This window comes from Petaurus breviceps, unplaced genomic scaffold (genome assembly GCF_028583685.1).
Source record: "Petaurus breviceps papuanus isolate PSGF00001 unplaced genomic scaffold, PetGlider_PUasm1.0 207, whole genome shotgun sequence".
Lineage (NCBI taxonomy): Eukaryota > Metazoa > Chordata > Mammalia > Diprotodontia > Petauridae > Petaurus > Petaurus breviceps.
Window position 1 is genome coordinate 28,085,016 of NW_027185850.1, and position 18,025 is coordinate 28,103,040.

The following is an 18,025-nucleotide window of genomic DNA, read 5'->3' on the forward strand; positions in this document are numbered from 1 at the left end:
AAATCTGGGGATGAGGACTTCCCGCCCTCGGGAATAGCCTGCGCCTGCGCCGAGGAGTGCCCGCCCCCTATGGAAAGTTAGGTTTGAACGCAGACGCCGTTTCCCAGGCAACACCCACGCTGGCTTGAACTTCTGATTTCCTTTGATTTTCCTTCCTTAACCCGCTTCTGCGCACGCGCAAGACAGCCCCGACCGTTGGCAAAAGCAGAGAGTTTAAAATACCTCTGCGCGCGGGGCGGGACCTCGCCGGAGAGACAGCCAAGGGGGCGGGGCTGGAGAGGGAGAGAAGGGCCTCGGCTGGGCGCGCGGAGCGAGCGGTCACTGAGAGGGCTCTCGATTGGCCGGGGGCGGGACGGCCTCTAGCGCTGATTGGTCGGCCTGCTCGGGGCCCCGCCCCCCACCGCCGACGCCGTGTCAGTGTCTGGAGGCCTCCCGACTGTGGCCGCTCCCGCCCTCCTCGGCCTTGCTTTGCCGCTTCGGTTCCCGCCGAGTCAACGGGTCGAAGCCGGGCCCCCGCCTCCGCCCGGTGATCCAGCGGCTGCCGGGCGGGCCGGGGGAGCCGGGAACCGGGAGGAGGAGCCCTGCATCCCGAGGGGGAAACCGAGGAACGGCGCGGAGCCCCTGGTGGCTTCCCAGAGACTCCCAGCTCGGAGGTAGGAGAGAACGGCCCCGGGGAAAGGAGGGGCTCGCGTGGGGCTCCCCCCGCCCCGGGCCTTGGGTTCGGTGCTGGGGATCCCGGGAAAGGCAGACCTAGGGCTCCTGCCCCCCGTGGCCCTCTAAGCAGGGGGCAGGGCGGGGCAGAGACAGCCGGCCGGCCGCGGGTCTGTGCGGCGTGGGTGGGCGGTCATCTGGGAGGAAGCCCGGGGAAGCTCCAGGCGGAGGGGAGGGAGAGCACTCGGCATGGGCACGGCCGGGGCAAAGCGCGCGGAGTTGGGAGATTGAGCAAGTGCCCCGGCAGCAGAATGGGGTGTCCGAGGACCGGAGAGGTGGGGCGGAGGGCAGGTTTGAAAGAGAGGGTTTCGTGTTTATTTGATCCGGGACTGACAGGGGGGCCCCTGTGGTCAGACTTGAGCCTTGACCTGTGAGTGGAGGATGGGCTGGAGTGGGGACGGACTTGGAGGAAAACAGCCCGCAGGTTATTGCAGTGGGGGCTTGCTCTGACAGCTGAAGTCACCGGGGGAGAGGAGTTCTGGGGTCTGCCCACTGTGTGTGGGGGGCGATCTGTGAGTCTGAGCAAGGCATAGAAGACCTGTAGAGAAATGGGGGGGGGGGAAAGCAGGATTCCGTATCCTCCCCCCGATTGTGGGGAAGGGAACTCCCTCCGAGCAGCTTCCCTCCACCAGTGCAGATCAGTGATGCCCCACTTAGCAGCCTGGCCAGTGCTTGTTTTCACTTTCCTGCCCACCAAGGCTGGGTCCTCTTTTCTCCCCAGAACCTTTCTCTCACTTCCTGTGAGTTCAGCTGTCATCTGTGCATCTCTCTATCCAGCCCTTTTCTCTCTCCTACATCACCAGCTGCCTGGTGGACATTTCCCTCTGGATTTCCTTTATCCATCTCAGACTCATCCTGTCCCAAACAGTTCATTCTCTTTCTCCCCAAACACTCCTTCTGAGTTCCTGGGATGCTGTCATCACCCTCATCACCTCTCACCTGGGCCCATCTTCCCCTGAGCTGCCACAGTGACATTCCTAAAGCTCATGTCTGACCAGGTGTCACTGCTCTGCTCAAGAAGTTTCTGGGACCAAATCTGTGATGTCCTCAGTATAAGAAACACTGAGGAGATGACTTCTTCCAGCATTGCATGTTGACCTTGGGGGTGGGAGTGGGGACTGGTACTTGTTTATCACCTTCTCCTGCTGGGCCAGGACCTAATGCAGATCATCCGTAGCAGTCCTCGTTGCCCTTTGGAAGCTCACAACCTGAGCGGGCTTTGTGCTATTAGTAATGGCAGCATCTACATCCCAGGCCCCCTTCCAGGAGCATTACTTATCTCCATTTTAGCTAAGGACACTCTGTGGTCAGAGCAATGGCTCAGACTCTTTTGTGCCCTTCTGCTGTCAATCAGTAACAAGCATTTGATGTCTCTTAAGAACATGAAAAGGAGTTTATCCTGAGAGGCAGGGGGGTTTGGGCCGACTCTTGCTGTGGGGTGTCCATAGAGCCTGCCCCTGAGTTCAGCCATCAAGTATCCTTGTGCTCACTGCACCGGGCATATGGAATTGGTTGGGGGTTATGTTAATTAGTATTCAAGCATTTAGCTTGGCGTTTGTTCATGGCCTTTTTAGAGTATGGGGATTGGGGATTCTGTCTTCTTGTCTTGTGGATTCACCTTATAAAATGGGGTCAACACATGCACTCTCCACCTCACTGATTTGTTGTGAGGAAAGTGCTTTGTAAATCTTACAGCCCTATGTAAAGCACATGGAAGCTCCTGTTTCTGAGCTGATTCTATGAAGTATGGCTATGAAATGAAACTTCCATGAGTGTGCCATCACAGTCACGCACAGACATCTTGACTCCTAATTCTCTGTAGTTCATGGCAGTTAGGGTTTAGATAGCGTCTCCCATGTGAGGAGGACCCTCCCCCCTCCTTCAGAGAGGTTTATTCCATGGGTGTAGAATACTTGTGTGTTGGTGTCTTTAGGGGAATCATTGGTTGGTTCTACTGATTTTTTTCTTTTAAAAAAATTCTTTGCTATATAACAAAATAATGGTTTCATAGATGAGGGAGGAATATATGTTAAGACGCACCAGTGAAAGCTGATTTCAAATAGCTTCTCCCATTTCCTCATTTTTGTTTTTTTCTTAGTGGTCAGACCTGTCATGGAAGCTGTGTATGCCCTTCCAGGGCACCAGATGAATCCCAGGTATGTGGATGTGCAGTGCTCCCTGTACATGTTACTCCCAGATGTTGGGATCATTGGGTCATTATCTTGAGCGATGCTTTCATTTCTATTCTCCTGAATTTAGTTATTACTGTATAGAAGAACCATTGGTATTTGGATTTGTTTTATATCTTGCTGCTTTACAAACCCTATTAAGTGTGTCAGTTAATTCACTTGCACCATTTCTGGGGTTTCAGGAGTAAACCATGGAGCCCTCTTTCAATCAGGGTGGTTTGGTTTTCTCTTTGCCTGCCCATCTTTATGCCTTTCCTTTTTTTCCTCTTGTCTTATTACTGTTGCTGGCATTTTTAGTACTAGGTCTAGTAACCAGGGGTAGACAGCATGACTTTGTCTTGTTGTCATAGTCGGAGCTGGGGTGTGGACTGACTCATACCTCGGGGCATCCCTAGACCTTGCCCCTGAATTCATTCTGTGAATATCCTTGTGCTCACTGCACTGGGGGGTGCAAAGTTGGTTGGGGAGTTACTGTCTTGGTTGCCCTTCTTGGGATGCTTACCAGCTTATGGGACAGAGACAAGGCCAGATACGTAGATCTTCAAGTCATCTGAATATGAAACCCATGGGAACTGATGGGAGTGTCCATAGAGAAGAAGGCCCAGGATGCATCCTGGCGTTCTATCCGCAGCTGTTGTTCATCCTTTGTTTAGAAGAGGACCAGTGACATAATGTGTGACTTGATCATGAACTGGATTTAAGTGAGGCAGAGCTGCACGCATGCTTCAGCCGCACTCTCTCTGGCAGAGTCATAGAAGTGACTCTGGATGGATGGCCGGATAAAAGTCAGGGCAGCTGTCCATGGCCCGGGATGCAGTGGATGTGTCTTCAGTGTCTGACCAAGCTCTAAGCTCTCCACAGCACCTATTTCAGCTGCCTTCATGGCCTTTGGAACAAATTGTTCTCATCCATCCATTCTGCCAGGGAAAGTCTTCACATGCTTGGAGTAGACATCCCCCTAAATCACCAATGGGTTTAGCCCGTCTGCCAAAATGGTTTCACTGCATGTGGCCACTGCCTGAGCTACAGCTTTTTGGAGCCACAGGTGAGAGTTGGGTAAAGGTAGACAGCTCTGCAAAGGACTTGGCAGCCCTCCAGCCAGAGGGGCTCTTCCTCCCTGAACACCCCATACTTCCACAGTTAGGGGCACTCTAGGGAAGGAGGCTGAGAAAGAGTGGTTCAGTGGGTAGGAAACCCAAGGGAGAGCTGTGTCATAAAAACCAGAGAGGAGAGTTTCTGGGCTGACAGGGTGGTCAGGAGTATGGCATGCTACAGAAAGATAGAGAAGGCTGGGGGTTTAGAAAAGGCCATTGAATTTGCCATTTAAGAGGTCAATGGTGACTTCAGTTTTACTTGATTGATGAAGCTGAAAGCCAGACTGCATGGGGTTGGACATTGAATGAGAGGAGTGGAATTGGAGGCAATGGGAGGACACAGTTTTTCTAGGAATTTGTTTCAGAAAGGGAAGTATGGAATAATGGTTCAAAGGAATGGTGGAGTCAAGTGAGGATTTTGTCAAGGCGAGGAAGGCCTGGGCATCTCTGTAGACAGCAGGGAAATGAGCCAGGAGGAAGAGGCTGAAGATTAGGAGGAGAGGAGAGCAGGAGGTATTGTGGGAACTATCCCTAACTGGTTTCCTAAAGGAAAGAAATTCCTTTTTCGGTGGGGGGGCCGGGGGGGGAGAGTGAATGGCACAGTGTACTTTGCCAAGCCTCATATTCCCCGTGATTGACACTGTCCATGGACCTTCCACATTACATACTAATCAAAGACACTGAAATCCTGGGAGAAGTGAGATGCCCTCTGACTGCAATGTGAAGGGGAAGGTCGAATTTGTGGAACCAGGCAAGAAATCTCTTTGAACCCATCCTAGAGGGACCCTGAAATTTTAAGGAGGAGTTTTGGGTAAATAAAGGTTTGGGAACTGCAGCATGACATAGGTTATATCTTTTCTCAGGGAGAGTTCTAACTCTTGGACATTATGTTTCTGGGACTTGTGTCTTTAGGTTAGTGGTAAAAGGAAGAGATTATCTTTGTCTAGGAAGGTTTGGTTTTGAAAAGAAAGTCTGGGATGGGTTTTTTTCTTTGTCTCATGGAAAAGTAAACCTTTCACTCTGGTGGTGGGGATGAGATTGGCTCAGTCTTTCTTTTTCTGTAGGAGTTTGTTTCTTGGGTTGGAGTGACCTCAATCTCTATCCATTTAAACCAAGAGAAAGTCAAGGAAATATAGACAAATTGTTTTTGTCACTTCAGAAAATCTGAATCATGTCATGTAATGCATAGTTCAACCCCTAGTTCATAAAGTCCATATGTAGATAGGAAATTTTTTTTCCTCTCCTCTTTGTGAGAATTTCTTGACCTGAGTCCAGCTTTGGCTCCCTGGACCCCTCAGATGTCCCTGGCCTTCTGGACTCTGCCGTTAGCCTTCAATGGGATAAGAAAGGAGGGAGGAGCATGCCACCTGTCTCTTGATTTTCTCAGAATGTGGGAATAGTTAGGGACCAGGTTGATCAGCTGGTTTCTGTCTTTGGATTCTCTTTGTGCCAGATGTTCTTGGTGTAAGGTTGCTGAAACAAGACCCCAGAAGACCGATCAGTTTTCCTCTGTTCCCTCAACCTCCATCTTCCTCATTAAAGCCCCAATTAGATGTTCTTGGAAGGGCATCTTTTGCCGCCCAATTTGTGCCCAACATAAGCGGCTAATTTGTAGAACTGGGAATTGGGCCAGATGATCCCTTGAGGGGTCGTCTAGCACAGACTAGATAGAGGACGGCCTCCTCGGTGTGTTAGAGCAGGGAGTCCTATTCGGGTTTGGGCTTAACTGGATAGATTTTGATGGCCCTGTCATGGCTGTGTTCCTTGATTTCATCTAGGAATCCTATGGAAGCCTCCCTGCAGGAGAACCAGAGATGCGGAAGCATTAGGAAACCTAGAACGTTCTTTTGATATCCCAGTGTTGAAAGTAGAGATGGAAGAGCTTGCTTATGGGTGTTCCATGTTTTCACTCATTGACCTCTTGTTGTCTTGTGATGCCAGCCCACCAGCTGACATTTCATCTCACCTGAACTCTGAGTGGCATGGTTTTTGTTAAAGAGGCTTTTTTAGAAGTTGTATGGGAACATGTCCTTCAGGCTGAGCCTCATTAGTGCATGTATGGGGGCTAGCAAAGGACACTTCTACCAAAAAGTGTTAAACCTGAAATGTGAACTTGGCTTGGTCCAGAGCAATTGCTTTCTTTGTTTCTATCCTTGGGGGGGTTTTGCCTTTTTAAATAATTTTCATAATTTTTAGTATTATCTGAAGCCCTGTTGGGAGAGCAATTCTTGGGCTTCCCATCATGGGATTGGCTCTCGTGGGCCTTTTCCCATCATGCTCCTCTGCACTTCTTGGGAGACGGAGTTTCTCAGGGGATTCAGGACTGTCATTGTTTAAAAATACTTATTAGGGAAGAGAATCATGGGACAGGAAAGGAATAAGCATTTACCAGGAGCCCAATATGTGCTAGGTACCTACAAATATTACCTCATTTAGGCCTCACAACAACCCTGGGAGAGTATTGCTGTTATTATTGCCTTTCACAGTTGAGAAAACTGAGGCAGACAGAGCTTAAATGGTTTACCCAGGTTATGCAGCTTTTAAATGTCCAAGGCTAGATTTGAACTCATAAATCCTAGCCTAGTGTTTTATCCACTGTACTACCAAGCTGCCTACTACAAATCTGCTGTACTTTGGGGGACTTAATAGTAGTTTAATCAGCTATTATCTTAGTGGTCTGAGAATTAGTCCTTGCTTGTAGATCAAGAATTTCTGCACATTTCTTCTATTCATTTATTCTTTGCTTTAGATTAAAAGGGCATTTAAAAAGATAAGCATGCCTTAACCAAATCTACATTTATTTGTCCTTTGATTAAAAGGATTACTTCAAGCAAAATGGTACCTTTCAGCTTTCCTCCATCAAAGAGCATGCTTTGGGATCCAACCCCGATGGGAGATGTCAAGTATTTGCATCTCAGTTATTACAGGTATGAAATAGTATCCTTTGGTTCTCTTTAATGTAATTGGGAGTAAACCAGGATAGAGACACCTTCTAAAACTGGTGCAAGCTCGGGCCACTTCTTTCACGTTCCTCCCCTTCTCTATTTCCAAAGTTCTCAGCTCATGTTCCACAAATTCCATCTTCTTCCCCTATATGGCTCTGCTGCTTGGCTCAGGACTCTCAGGCCCCTGCTAGACTCTTAGCACTATGTTAGGCATTGTGGAGGCCCTCAGAACACAAGACATGCTCCCTGCCCTCAAGGAACTCAGGCTAGGGAAGAAGAGAAGATGAAAGCTGGCCAGAAGGCGACAGTTCATAGTCACAGGCTCAGCATGGTTGAACAGACTGTGGGCTTTCTGAAAAGGGGAGCATCTGAGAGGACCTCAGGGGAGAGATTTAGAGTTGATAGGATTTTAATGAAATCTCCAGGGCATGTGGCTTTGGGATAGGCAAAGAAGAAGGGGAGGGCCTTTCTGGCAAGTGGAACAATCTAAGCTTGCTGAGTATGGGGCAGTAAGGAGACCAACCTAAGTGGAAAGGAGGGTGAGTGTGTCTGGTCAGGCCTGGTGGAAATCCCCTTAAGATCTGGAGGGCTGTGCTAGGCTGAGGAGCTTAGATTTGGAGAATGAGTTTATGAAATGGAGAGACACTGGGAGATTTGAGCAGGGGTGTGATGAGGGAGCAATCTTAGGAAGGTTAGTCAGGTCTGGAATTGGTAGACAGGGTGAACTGGGGGATGGCAGGAAACTGGTTGGAGTCATTTAGGCGTGAGGTGATCAGACCTGCCCCAGAGTTGAGACAGTGTGGGGTGGCAAAGAAGGAAACAAAAAAGTGGTGTCAGAGGGGAACGAAGCCAAGAGGCGTCTTGAGATAACACTGAGATTTTGAGCCTGTGTGGTCCAGAGCAGAGTAAGGGGGGAGGAGTCTTACTATTATTATTTTTTGTTAGGGTGGTTGGGGTTAAGTGACTTCCTCAAGGTCACACAGCTAGTACATGTCAAGTGTCTGAGACTGGATTTGAACTCAGGTCCTCCTGACTCCATGGCCAGTGCTCTATCCACTATGCCACCTAGCTATGCCTGCTCCCTTCCCCCTCCTTTTCTTTGGTCTTATTCTTTAACGTTTAGTTTGATACATTGAACCTGAGGTGAGCTTTCCAAGCAGAGGGACGAACTAGGCTGTTTGAGATTTGGAACAGGAAATAGAGGCTAGAAAATCATCAGCAGAGAAAGGATAGTGAAAGCCAGGAAAAGGAGCAGGAGGAGAAAACTCAAGGCCATGTCTGTTGTGCTGCAGGTTGTGTTGCATGAGATGTAGCAGGAAGGTCAACACGGGTGCAGATAATGGTTGGATTTGGCCGCAGGGCCATCTTTGGTCTTCGAGAGAAGATTCAGTAATGGTGGCAACAGAGACAAGAGCTAGAGGGGGCAGCCAGGTCACCAAGTGAAGGCTCTTCCACCTTGGGGAGATACTAATAATAACAGGCTTAATAATGCCTGAATACGTTTCTGCTTGTGCAGTTAACATAGCAGATCTCATTCAAGACCTAAAGATCAAGATGGCAAGTGCATTTCAATATTTTGCAGGAAGCCGAAGCTTGTGGTGACTGAGAAGGCCCTGCGGCTTGCTTATCGCCATTCTAAGCAGAATGACCCAAATTTGGCCTGTTTTTTGCTGGGGACTCTCTTAATAGATAAAGGTAAGACACTTAAAAACAATCCTGCATTCGGGGCTGTGCCTGGTGTCTTTGTGGGCTTTGGCTTGATGAGCTGCTGAGCTCATCACCAGCTCACTCACAGTCTTTCTCGCTGATACTCCCTCAAACACACTAACTTAGCTTTTCCACTCTCATGCCTCATGACCCACTTTCCACCCACCTCGGCTCCCACAGAGATGGTTGTGCCCTTGAATTCACCGTGATGGACAAGTGCTCCATTTCCATGTTCATGAAGTCTGAGATTGAGCTCTCTGATCCTCATCTTTTAACATTCTAGTTTCTCCTCTGCCTTGTGACCCTAACCCTGTCCTCAACCTCCCTGAGAGCTGTATGCCTTCCACCCCTCAGGCCTTTCCCAGGTCATCTCTGCCCTGTGTATACTCTCCTCCCTTCCCCATCTTGACCTTGGGATAAAACAGTCCAGCTCTGCTGGCAGAAATGAAGATTCCACAGAAAATGTGGATTACTTTTGCCATCTGCTGGGATGGAAAAAAATCATGAAACTGGGCTGACTGGTCCACCACGGTTTCTATTACATAGGCCCTTACTGTGGTGAGGAATCCTTTTACACGTCCCTCATTGACTTGCCTCCCAGGGCTTTCCCTCCCCGGCCTCCCAGCCTCTCTCTCGCCTCTTATTTCACTGAAAAGATGATGCCTTTTGCTGTGAGCTCCCTTCTTTCTCCTCCTCCCCTCAGCACTCACATGCCTGTCTTGCTATTGTCTTCATCCCAGAAGAGGTGACCTTCTCCTTGCCAAAGCAAACTCCTCGCCAGATGCTTAGGATCCATTTCATCCTGATTTATCTGGCAGACTTCCCTTTCTCATCTGTACTCTCACTTAGCTTCAGCCTTTCCCTGACTATGGACTGTTTTCCTGCTGCCTCCAAACATGCCCATGTTTCCCCATCCTCAAAAAGCCCTCACTTGCTCCATCAGCCCCACTAGCTATTGTCCCATATCTTGCCTTCCCGGAGAAGGCTTTCTGCACTAGGTGACTCTACTTCCCCTCTCCTCATCCTCTCCCAAACCCTCTGCAGTCTAGCTTCTGACAGATTTCAGATGAAACGTCTCTTTCAACGGTTATCCGTAATTCCTTAATTGCCAAATCTAAAAGCCCTTTTTCAATCTCTGTTTACTGAGCTCTCTGCAGGCTTTAAAACTTTTGACTATCTGTATTCTCCATATTTTCTTCCCTCAAGGCTTTTGTGAGGCTTCTCTTGCAGTTTCTCCTCCCAGCCTACCTCTTCTTCTCAGTCTCCTTTATTGGATCTTTACCCAACCCATCCTTACAAACCCCCAAAGGTCTGTCCTGAGTCTTCTCTTCTTACTCTAGAGTTTCTTTCTTTTTTTTTTTTTATTAAGCAATCAGGGTTAAGTAACTTGCTCAAGGTTACACGGCCAGTTATTTCTGGGTGTGGTGCTGAGTGTCTGAGCCCAGGATTCGATCTCCAGGTCGTCCCAACACTGGAGCCGGTGCTCTTACTCGCTGAGCCACCTGGCCGCCCCTAAGCAATTGTGGTTAAGTAACTTGCTCAAGGTTACACGGCCAGGTGTTTCTGGATGGGTGCTAAGTGTCTGAGCCTGGGATTCGATCTCCAGGTCTTCTCAACACTGGAGCCAGTGCTCTTACTCGCTGTGCTACCTGGCCGCCCCCTACTCTAGAGTTTCTTATCAGCTCTCATAGATTCAATGATCCTAGTGCTTTTGAGGCTCAGATTGATTTATGCAGGCCCAACCTCTCTCCTGAATTCCATTATCAAATCAGCTCTAGTCTATTGGACATGTCAAACTGGATGACCCATAGACATCTCTAAAACAACCTGTCCAAAACAGAATTCTTTATCTTTTCCCCCGAATTTCCTTTTACTGTTTAGAGCATCCATCCTCTCAATCACCAGGCCCCCAGCCTCAGTGTCTTAAGCCTTAACTCCTACCACATCTGCAGCCTGTCACCAGGGCCTTCATTTCTGCCTTCCCAGTATTTCTATTTCATAAGTGCTTCCTGCCTGGGCTGCTGATTCCCCTGCTTCTCACCACATTCAGCTGCCAACATGACCTTCCTAAAGCACCACGCTTTAACCCCAGGGACACCCTATTACCTTTAGGATCAAATGGAAAATCCTCTGTCTGGATTTAAAACATGACACAACCTGACATGTGATGTGACTCCATAACAACCCCCTGCTTTTCTAGAATTCTTCCACCTTCCACCCTCCCCCCAGCATTCTGTAACCCTCCAACACTGGCCTTTTTGCTGTTGCTTGAACACGTTTCATGTCTCAGCTCCATGTCTCCTGGCCCCCCCACCTGCAATGTTCTCCCTCATTTCTGTCTTGGGGCTTCCTTCCCGTTTCAGCTGAGATCCCACTTTCTGCTAGAAGCCCCCCTTCCCGCAGCTCTAGGCATCTGCCCCCCACAATGTCTTCCACAGACCTGCTCTGTCTTGTGTGTGTGTGACTGGCCTCCTGGTGTCTCCTGCATCGGACTGGGGAGCTATTTCTTTGTTTCCTCAACACTTAGCACAGTACCTGGTACATAGTAGGGGCTTAATAAATGCTTGTTGATGAGGTGGCAGCTCTGCAGACTAGCACTGTGAACAAATATTTTGCATGTTTATATTTGGATTCTTTAGGGGAGGAAGGTGTAAAGCTGAAAATAGACCGCTTTGATCCTGGTCGAGAAGTACCTGGATGCCTCAGAAAAGTCCCCACTGCTCCTCTGCCTGGAGACTTTGTGATTCCATGTACAGTTAACACGGAGGGACTTTGCCCCACAGACATGATCGTCCACAACGCTGAAGACTTTAGCTCAGTCTTCAAGGTGAGCTGCCCTTCATGACATGATTGATTTCAATTAAGAGAGAGAAAGGACCAGAAGAGACACTGGCCCGAAAACAAGCTCTCTACCAAACTCTTCTCTCATTCAACTGAAACTGATGTTGAATTTGGTTTCTTAAGTGATTTTCTAAGCAAATAATTTCTCTATTTTCATTGGGAAAGAAACAGGGATACCTGATACTCGCAGAGCTTTGAAAAACTGTTCTAAAAACCATTTTCCAGAGCACTCTTGGGACTAAGGGTGAGGAAGTCCAGTACTTAGTGTGGTTCTCTGACCCCTGAACAATAACTTGGGAGCTTCACCCTTTGAGGTAAGGACTGGAGTTATTGATAACAGGGTGCCTGGCATCCCATTTCAGACAAGAACCAGGGCTTTCCTTGTCCCCATCTTCACCATGCCCACCCTGGAGGCCAGGGAGGTTTCTGAGACATTTACAGTTGGGCCTGTGCCCTCTAGCACACAGAGCTGCTCTTTTTGTAGCTTGACCTTGGCCTTCCTAGTGGGAACCTTCATCTTCAACTCAAGATGGGGCCTAGGATTTCACTAGCGTTGCTTCTCTTTCCTTGGTGCAGATGGCAGCCCTTCTCCCACTTAGTGTATGGTCTTTGTGAGTTACTGTGATCCGTGGTTTTGCCCAAGTCTTGGTGATGATCCTCAGCCTTTAGGGAGATGGCGACCTCCTGGGACAACACAAATGGAGTGTCCCTGACCCATCCCTGAGGCCTTGGTGACTTGGTTGGATTTGCCCCTGTGCGGCATCTCAGGAGAATTCCAGTGGAGTGAAGAATTTCCTTTTAAATGTGCCTTTTCAATCTTTGGTGACTCAGTAAGGATGAACTCCTTCCTTCCTCCTGGAAATCACTTTGGATAAGCCTGCTGGTTCCATTTGTGTTTGATGTGTTATTCCTCCTTCCCCCAAAGAGTGTAAGTAAGCTCCTTGAGGGCGGGGACAGCTTTGTTTTTGTCTCTGTGTCTCAGCTTGATAAACATACTCAGTTAATGACTGGAATTAAGCTAATCCTTTAAGGGGATAGGATTTCTTTTGTCCAGGAGGGAGACATTCCATTGCATGTAACATTATAAAATCCAAAGAGGAGAAGGCACATTTGGGAAGTGGTGAATAATGTCATCTCCCATACTGGGTAAGGAAGGATTCCCCCAGCAATATCCCTGCTCCAACATTTAAGGTAGTAAATTATTTACTATATTGACCCCAAATTGGCTTTCCTGTAACTTACAGCTATTGAGCCTTCTTTCTGCCTTTGGGAACCGCACAGAACAAGTCTTACTTATTTTCCACTTGAATGCCCCTCAGCTACTTAAAAATGCTCCCGGTGCAATATCCCCAGACCCTTCTCCATCTAGGTGGTCCTTGTCCTTCATGTCTCCCAATATGTTGGTCTTAGTTGAGATGTAGTGTCCATGGCTAAACTGGATTCTCCAGCTGTGGCCTGACTAGTCCAGAGACACACAGTGGGACCCATTCTCTGTTGAATGAGGCCATGGAGACAGGTTGGTTTCTAGGTGATGACGGAATATCTAGGGGAAGATGTCCCACTGGCGGCTGGCAGCACAGGAGATGGTGTTATTAACTGCAGTATTTTTTGTCTGTCCTCTCCTATTTACGAAGAAGAAATGATGGAGAATTGAGAGCTGGTGGGCCCAGATCCCTTGGTATTTCTTGATTGTGCTGGAAGCCAGAGGGGAGAGCAGCTCCTAAGTGTGCCGGGCCATTGTGCGGACTTTGACGGGGGTGTGCTTTCTCCTAGGCTCTGCAGCACCATTTATGCAACAAAGACTCTTTGGACTTCTGCAAGCTTCTCCCCGTAAGAGCAAGAATCACCTCCAGGGAGCACCTGGACAACCTGCAGCTTGACTTCCACTGGGCAGCAGTGACTCCAGCCAATTCTTTTCGATGTACGCCTGTGAAGCCTCTCCCCATTATTCCAACAGCTCTGGCAAGAAACTTGAACAGTCACCTGAATATTGCGCAAATTCAGGGGACCTGTAAGTGGGGGTGAGTAATAAGTCTATTTGGCTGAAATGTTGGTGTTGTGACAGGCTACCCAAATAGCTGAGACAGTTTTCCTGCAGTTCAGGCAACTGTGAAAGGAGGCGAAGGAAAATTGCTTTTGTTTGTGTACTGAGTCTGGCGCTTTTTAACAGCTATATATCAGAAAAGTCAGGAAGTGGTAAGTCTATTGCATTTGCTTTCAAGTCGATACTGCTCATACTCTAGAAATCATAGACTTAGGACTTGATGGTAAAAGGAAGCTCGGAAGTGGATGCTGGAGTATTCTCTCCCAGAGGTCAGGAGTCAGATGATAGACTAAAGAGCTAGAAGGACCCCCCAGTTTCATTAGTGTATCCCTTAGCACCCAGGGAGTTCTGTTGCTGCTTATGGCCTGTCTGCCTTGCTCTTGGTTGGTGAATTCAGAGGCGCTAAAGGTTTCTGGGCTCTTTGCCTGCCTCTGAATAAAACCAGCCCAGGCCCTAATCTGCTTAGGCCACCCATTTTAATGGCCTTTGCTGAACTAGAGAGCCACCCGAGGATAGTGATGAGGAAAATGCCATCTGCTTGTACCTTTTTATGGAGGTAAGTGAATCATAGGAGATTGAGATGCCATGAGAGTAAACACTGGGTCTCTGCTCCTCCTCCTTGACATCCAGAACTGGAATTGGGAGGCGATCATCTTGTTCCTTCCTCTTCCTTCCTGAACCTCCCCACTCTTGACAGAGGTAGAAGCCTACCCCAGTGTAGGGAACAGGACTGACCCACGCAGTATTACATTCAGACTACCAACCTGGAGTTCTTGCTACTATTTCCCATCAATTTGGCTCATCCATCATACCTGGATTTCTAAACCGTGTGAATCTGATTTGTCAGGAAACCAAATAGAGCAAGGAAATGGGAAAAATAGAATAAGGTCTCATTTCCATGATATATAAGGAGTTGATTCAAATGTACAGGAATAAGAACCATTACCTAGTTTTTTTTTTTTGTTTTGTTTTTTAAAGCAATAGGGGTTAAGTAACTTGCTCAAGGTTACACAGCCAGTTATTTCTGGGTGTGGTACTGAGTATCTGAGCCCGGATTTGATCCAGGTCATCCCGACACTGGAGCCGGTGCTCTTACTCACTGAGCCACCTGGCCGCCCCTAAGCAATTGGGGTTAAGTAACTTGCTCAAGGTTACACGGCCAGGTGTTTCTGGGTGGGTGCTAAATGTCTGAGCCCGGGATTCGATCTCCAGGTCTTCTCAACACTGGAGCCAGTGCTCTTACTCGCTGTGCTACCTGGCCACCCCCATTACCTAGTTTTTAATGGTCTAAGAGATAACAGGCAGATTTCTATGGAAGAAAACCAGGCTCTCAATAGCCATATTAAAAACTGGTCCAAATCCCCGGAAGTTAGAGAAATGCAAATTAAAGCCTTTCTGGAGTTCAACTTCATGCCAGTTGTATCAGTAAAGTTGGCAAAAAAGAAAAAATGACAAATGTTGGAGAAACTGCTAGAAAACAGCCCAGTTGGTGAAACAATGGATCCTTTTCTTTTTCCTTTGATCTCTTTGGGATATAGGCCTAGTAGTGCTATTGCTGGGTCAAAGAGCATTCCGAATTTTACAGTCCTTAGGGCACAGTTCTAGATCAGTTCACGGCTGGATCAGTTCACGGCTCCACTGATAGTGTGTTAGTGTCCCTACTTTTCCACGTATATTCCACTATTGTGATGATTGTGTTGTCTGTGATACAAATTTAGAAGGACACAGTGACTTCAAGATATCTATAAACAAAGCCTCAAAGAAAAACAGAGCTTGGATACAAGTTCAACTAAAATTTCTGTATGTAATGAAGCAAGAGTTTAAAAAAAGAATTGAAAATTCTTTTAACACTCTATAAAAGAAAGAATTGGAAAAGAAATGAGAGTTATGAAGGAAAGACTGGGAAGAATTAAGAGCTTAGCACAAAAAGTAAAAAACCATACCCAAGCAATGAACTCCTTGAAGGGAAGGGAAGGGAAGGGAAGGGAATAAGCATAAAGTGCCTATTATGTGCCAGGCATTGTTTTAAGCTTTTAAAAAATATTCTCATTGTATTCTCACAACAAATCTGTGAGGCATGTGTTATTATTATCCTCATTTTATAGTTGAGGAAACTGAGGCAAAGAGAGGTTAAGTGACTTGCCCAGGGTCACACAGCTAGTAAGTGTCTGAGGCAGAATTTGAACTGAGATATTCCTGATCTAGACCTAGTTTTCTATACACTGACCCACCTAGCTGCCTTGATAATTAGGAAATCCCAAACAGAAGTTAATGACAAAAAGGAGCTAAAAAAACAAGTCAAAAGACAGAAAAAAACTGAGGAAAATATAGGTATCTAATATTTAAAAAAAAAAAACCCAAACTGGAAAACAGATCAAGGAGAAAGAAAAATTTAAGATTCATTAGATTGCCTGAAAGTCATGACCAAAACCAAAACCTGGACGTCATATTTCAATACATCATAGGAGAAAATTGCTTAGGGCAAAGTAAAAATAGAGAGAGCCCACTGATCAACTCCTGAAAGGAACCCCAAAATAGAAATTCCCAAGAACAGTGGAAGGAAAAGGCGGGGACATAGTGGCAAAGACCAGACAGTCAGAAGCGGAGCCTGGAGAGGAATGAAGGCCCCAGGAGGAACTCTGCAGTAGAGACTGAATGATACTCTAGGGCAAGAAGGCAGATGAGTCATTTTGGAAGCAGAGCAGAGAGAGATCAAAGAAAAAAATACTGGAGGCAGCCAGAAAGAAGGAGCCATAGTCAGGATCACATAGGATTTAACAACCACCATGTTAAGGGATCAGAGATCTTGGAATATGTGTCCAGACTCTCCTTACTGATAGTGGCTGTTCTGTACTGTCCTTTCGTGTCCACAGTTTGTTTCTCTAATTGGTAAAGCATTTTTATGGATGAAAGTATGTGCATCACAGCTCCTATTTAAACATGAAATCACTATTCTTCTTTTTCAGGTATCTTACAATGGATGAAACACGCAAGCTGTTACTGTTGCTAGAATCAGACCCCAAGGTTTATTCTTTACCATTAGTTGGAATGTAAGTGTTGCATTATTTATGGAAAGCATTTTTGCCAAAACACAAATAAAAAGCAGATGTACTTGCAGTAAATAGTAGTTTAAGAAGTGTTCTGGACTGATTTAAAAGGAAACAAATGGCACGAGTTTACCAAAAGGTTATAGTTAGTTAACATTTGGGTCATCTGTGAAACCCAGAGAAAGAATTTTGTCTAAGGTCACTTTCATCATCCTGGGTTTTAGACTGTAGGGTGGGGTTGGGGCAATTCTCATAGGAACATATTCATTGAGGAAAGATTTATTGAGTGCTTGTGGTGCAGGGTGTGTTGTCAGCTCTTGTGAGGCACACAGAGGAGTAAGCAAGACACAGTTTTTGCTCATAAGTTGATTTGTCATTTAGTTCAAGAAGAAAATGGCAAGAAAAATAGAGGGGACAACCATGATGTCATTGGAAGGAGAGGGTAGGGCTTGGAGTCAAGAAATGTGGCTTCAGATTCTGGCCCAGCCACAAACTTTATCTCTCAAAGATGCAGTCTCTAATACCCCTCTTCTTTTAAACTGTTCTTTTAAAATTATTACTAGACAAACAAACATAAGCATTTCCAGACAAGGAAGAACAGAAAAAGTGGATCGTACATGATATTATGAATCTCTATTATGGACATGTTGGGTTTTTGAAAGTCTTCACGCGGTAGTTCTGACACTCTCCTGCTTCTCAGTGTCCCCTTCTGAACTTTCTCCCCTTTTCTTCTTTTTCTTTTGGGGGGCTATATCACTATTCTTTTTTCTTCTCTCTGTAATTCCCCTCCTCCCAAAAAAGTCCTCCTGAATAACAAATACATATCATCAAGCAAAACAGCTTCCTCTGTTGACCATGTCTGATGGTATTTTTGTCCTTCTGCACCTTCCAGCCCAGAGGTGGACAGCCCAGTTTATCACTGTCATACTTGGGCAGTTGTAGCGGGTCATTGAACTCTTAGGTCTTTCACAGTTGTGTTCTTTCACAGCCTTGTAGTCAGTGTATAAATTGTTCTCCTGCTTACTTCACTCTGTGTCAGTTCATATAAGAATTCCCTGGTTTCTCTGAAACCATCCCCTTCATCATTTCTGGAGCACAATAATATTCCATCTCCTTCATAGACCATAACTTGTTTAGCCTTCCTTGAGTAGATGGGCTGCCCTTATTTATAATAAGTAGAGCTGAGATGATCTCATTGGGGGAGAGGCCCAGAGGGGGTGCAAAGCTTAGACACTTGGAGGGCAGTTCCCAAGGGCCTTCCAGAGTGTCTGCATTACCAGTGCCCCCCTGGACACATCTGCCCACAGCCAAGTTGGGATAACCCTGGCACCACAGCCCTCCTGGGGCTGTGCTGAGATGTGACCTTTGTATGACTTAATGCACTATAGAGACATGAATGACTGTTACCATGCCACCTGTAATGAAGGACCAACTTCAGCCTAGCCGC

At 46.9% G+C, this 18,025-nt stretch overlaps 1 protein-coding gene across 1 annotated transcript in view; it reads left to right on the top strand.

The window, feature by feature from the left end:
• The first annotated feature begins 404 nt into the window (after window positions 1-404).
• LOC138165002 (SCL-interrupting locus protein-like) overlaps window positions 405-18,025 on the top strand; it is a 49,509-nt gene continuing 31,888 nt past the window's right edge. The window contains 7 exon segments of the mRNA XM_069093048.1: window positions 405-653; window positions 2,810-2,867; window positions 6,814-6,921; window positions 8,522-8,634; window positions 11,286-11,473; window positions 13,261-13,508; window positions 16,498-16,581. Of these exon segments, the coding sequence (XP_068949149.1) occupies window positions 2,824-2,867; window positions 6,814-6,921; window positions 8,522-8,634; window positions 11,286-11,473; window positions 13,261-13,508; window positions 16,498-16,581 (785 nt within the window). The 5' untranslated portion in view covers window positions 405-653; window positions 2,810-2,823.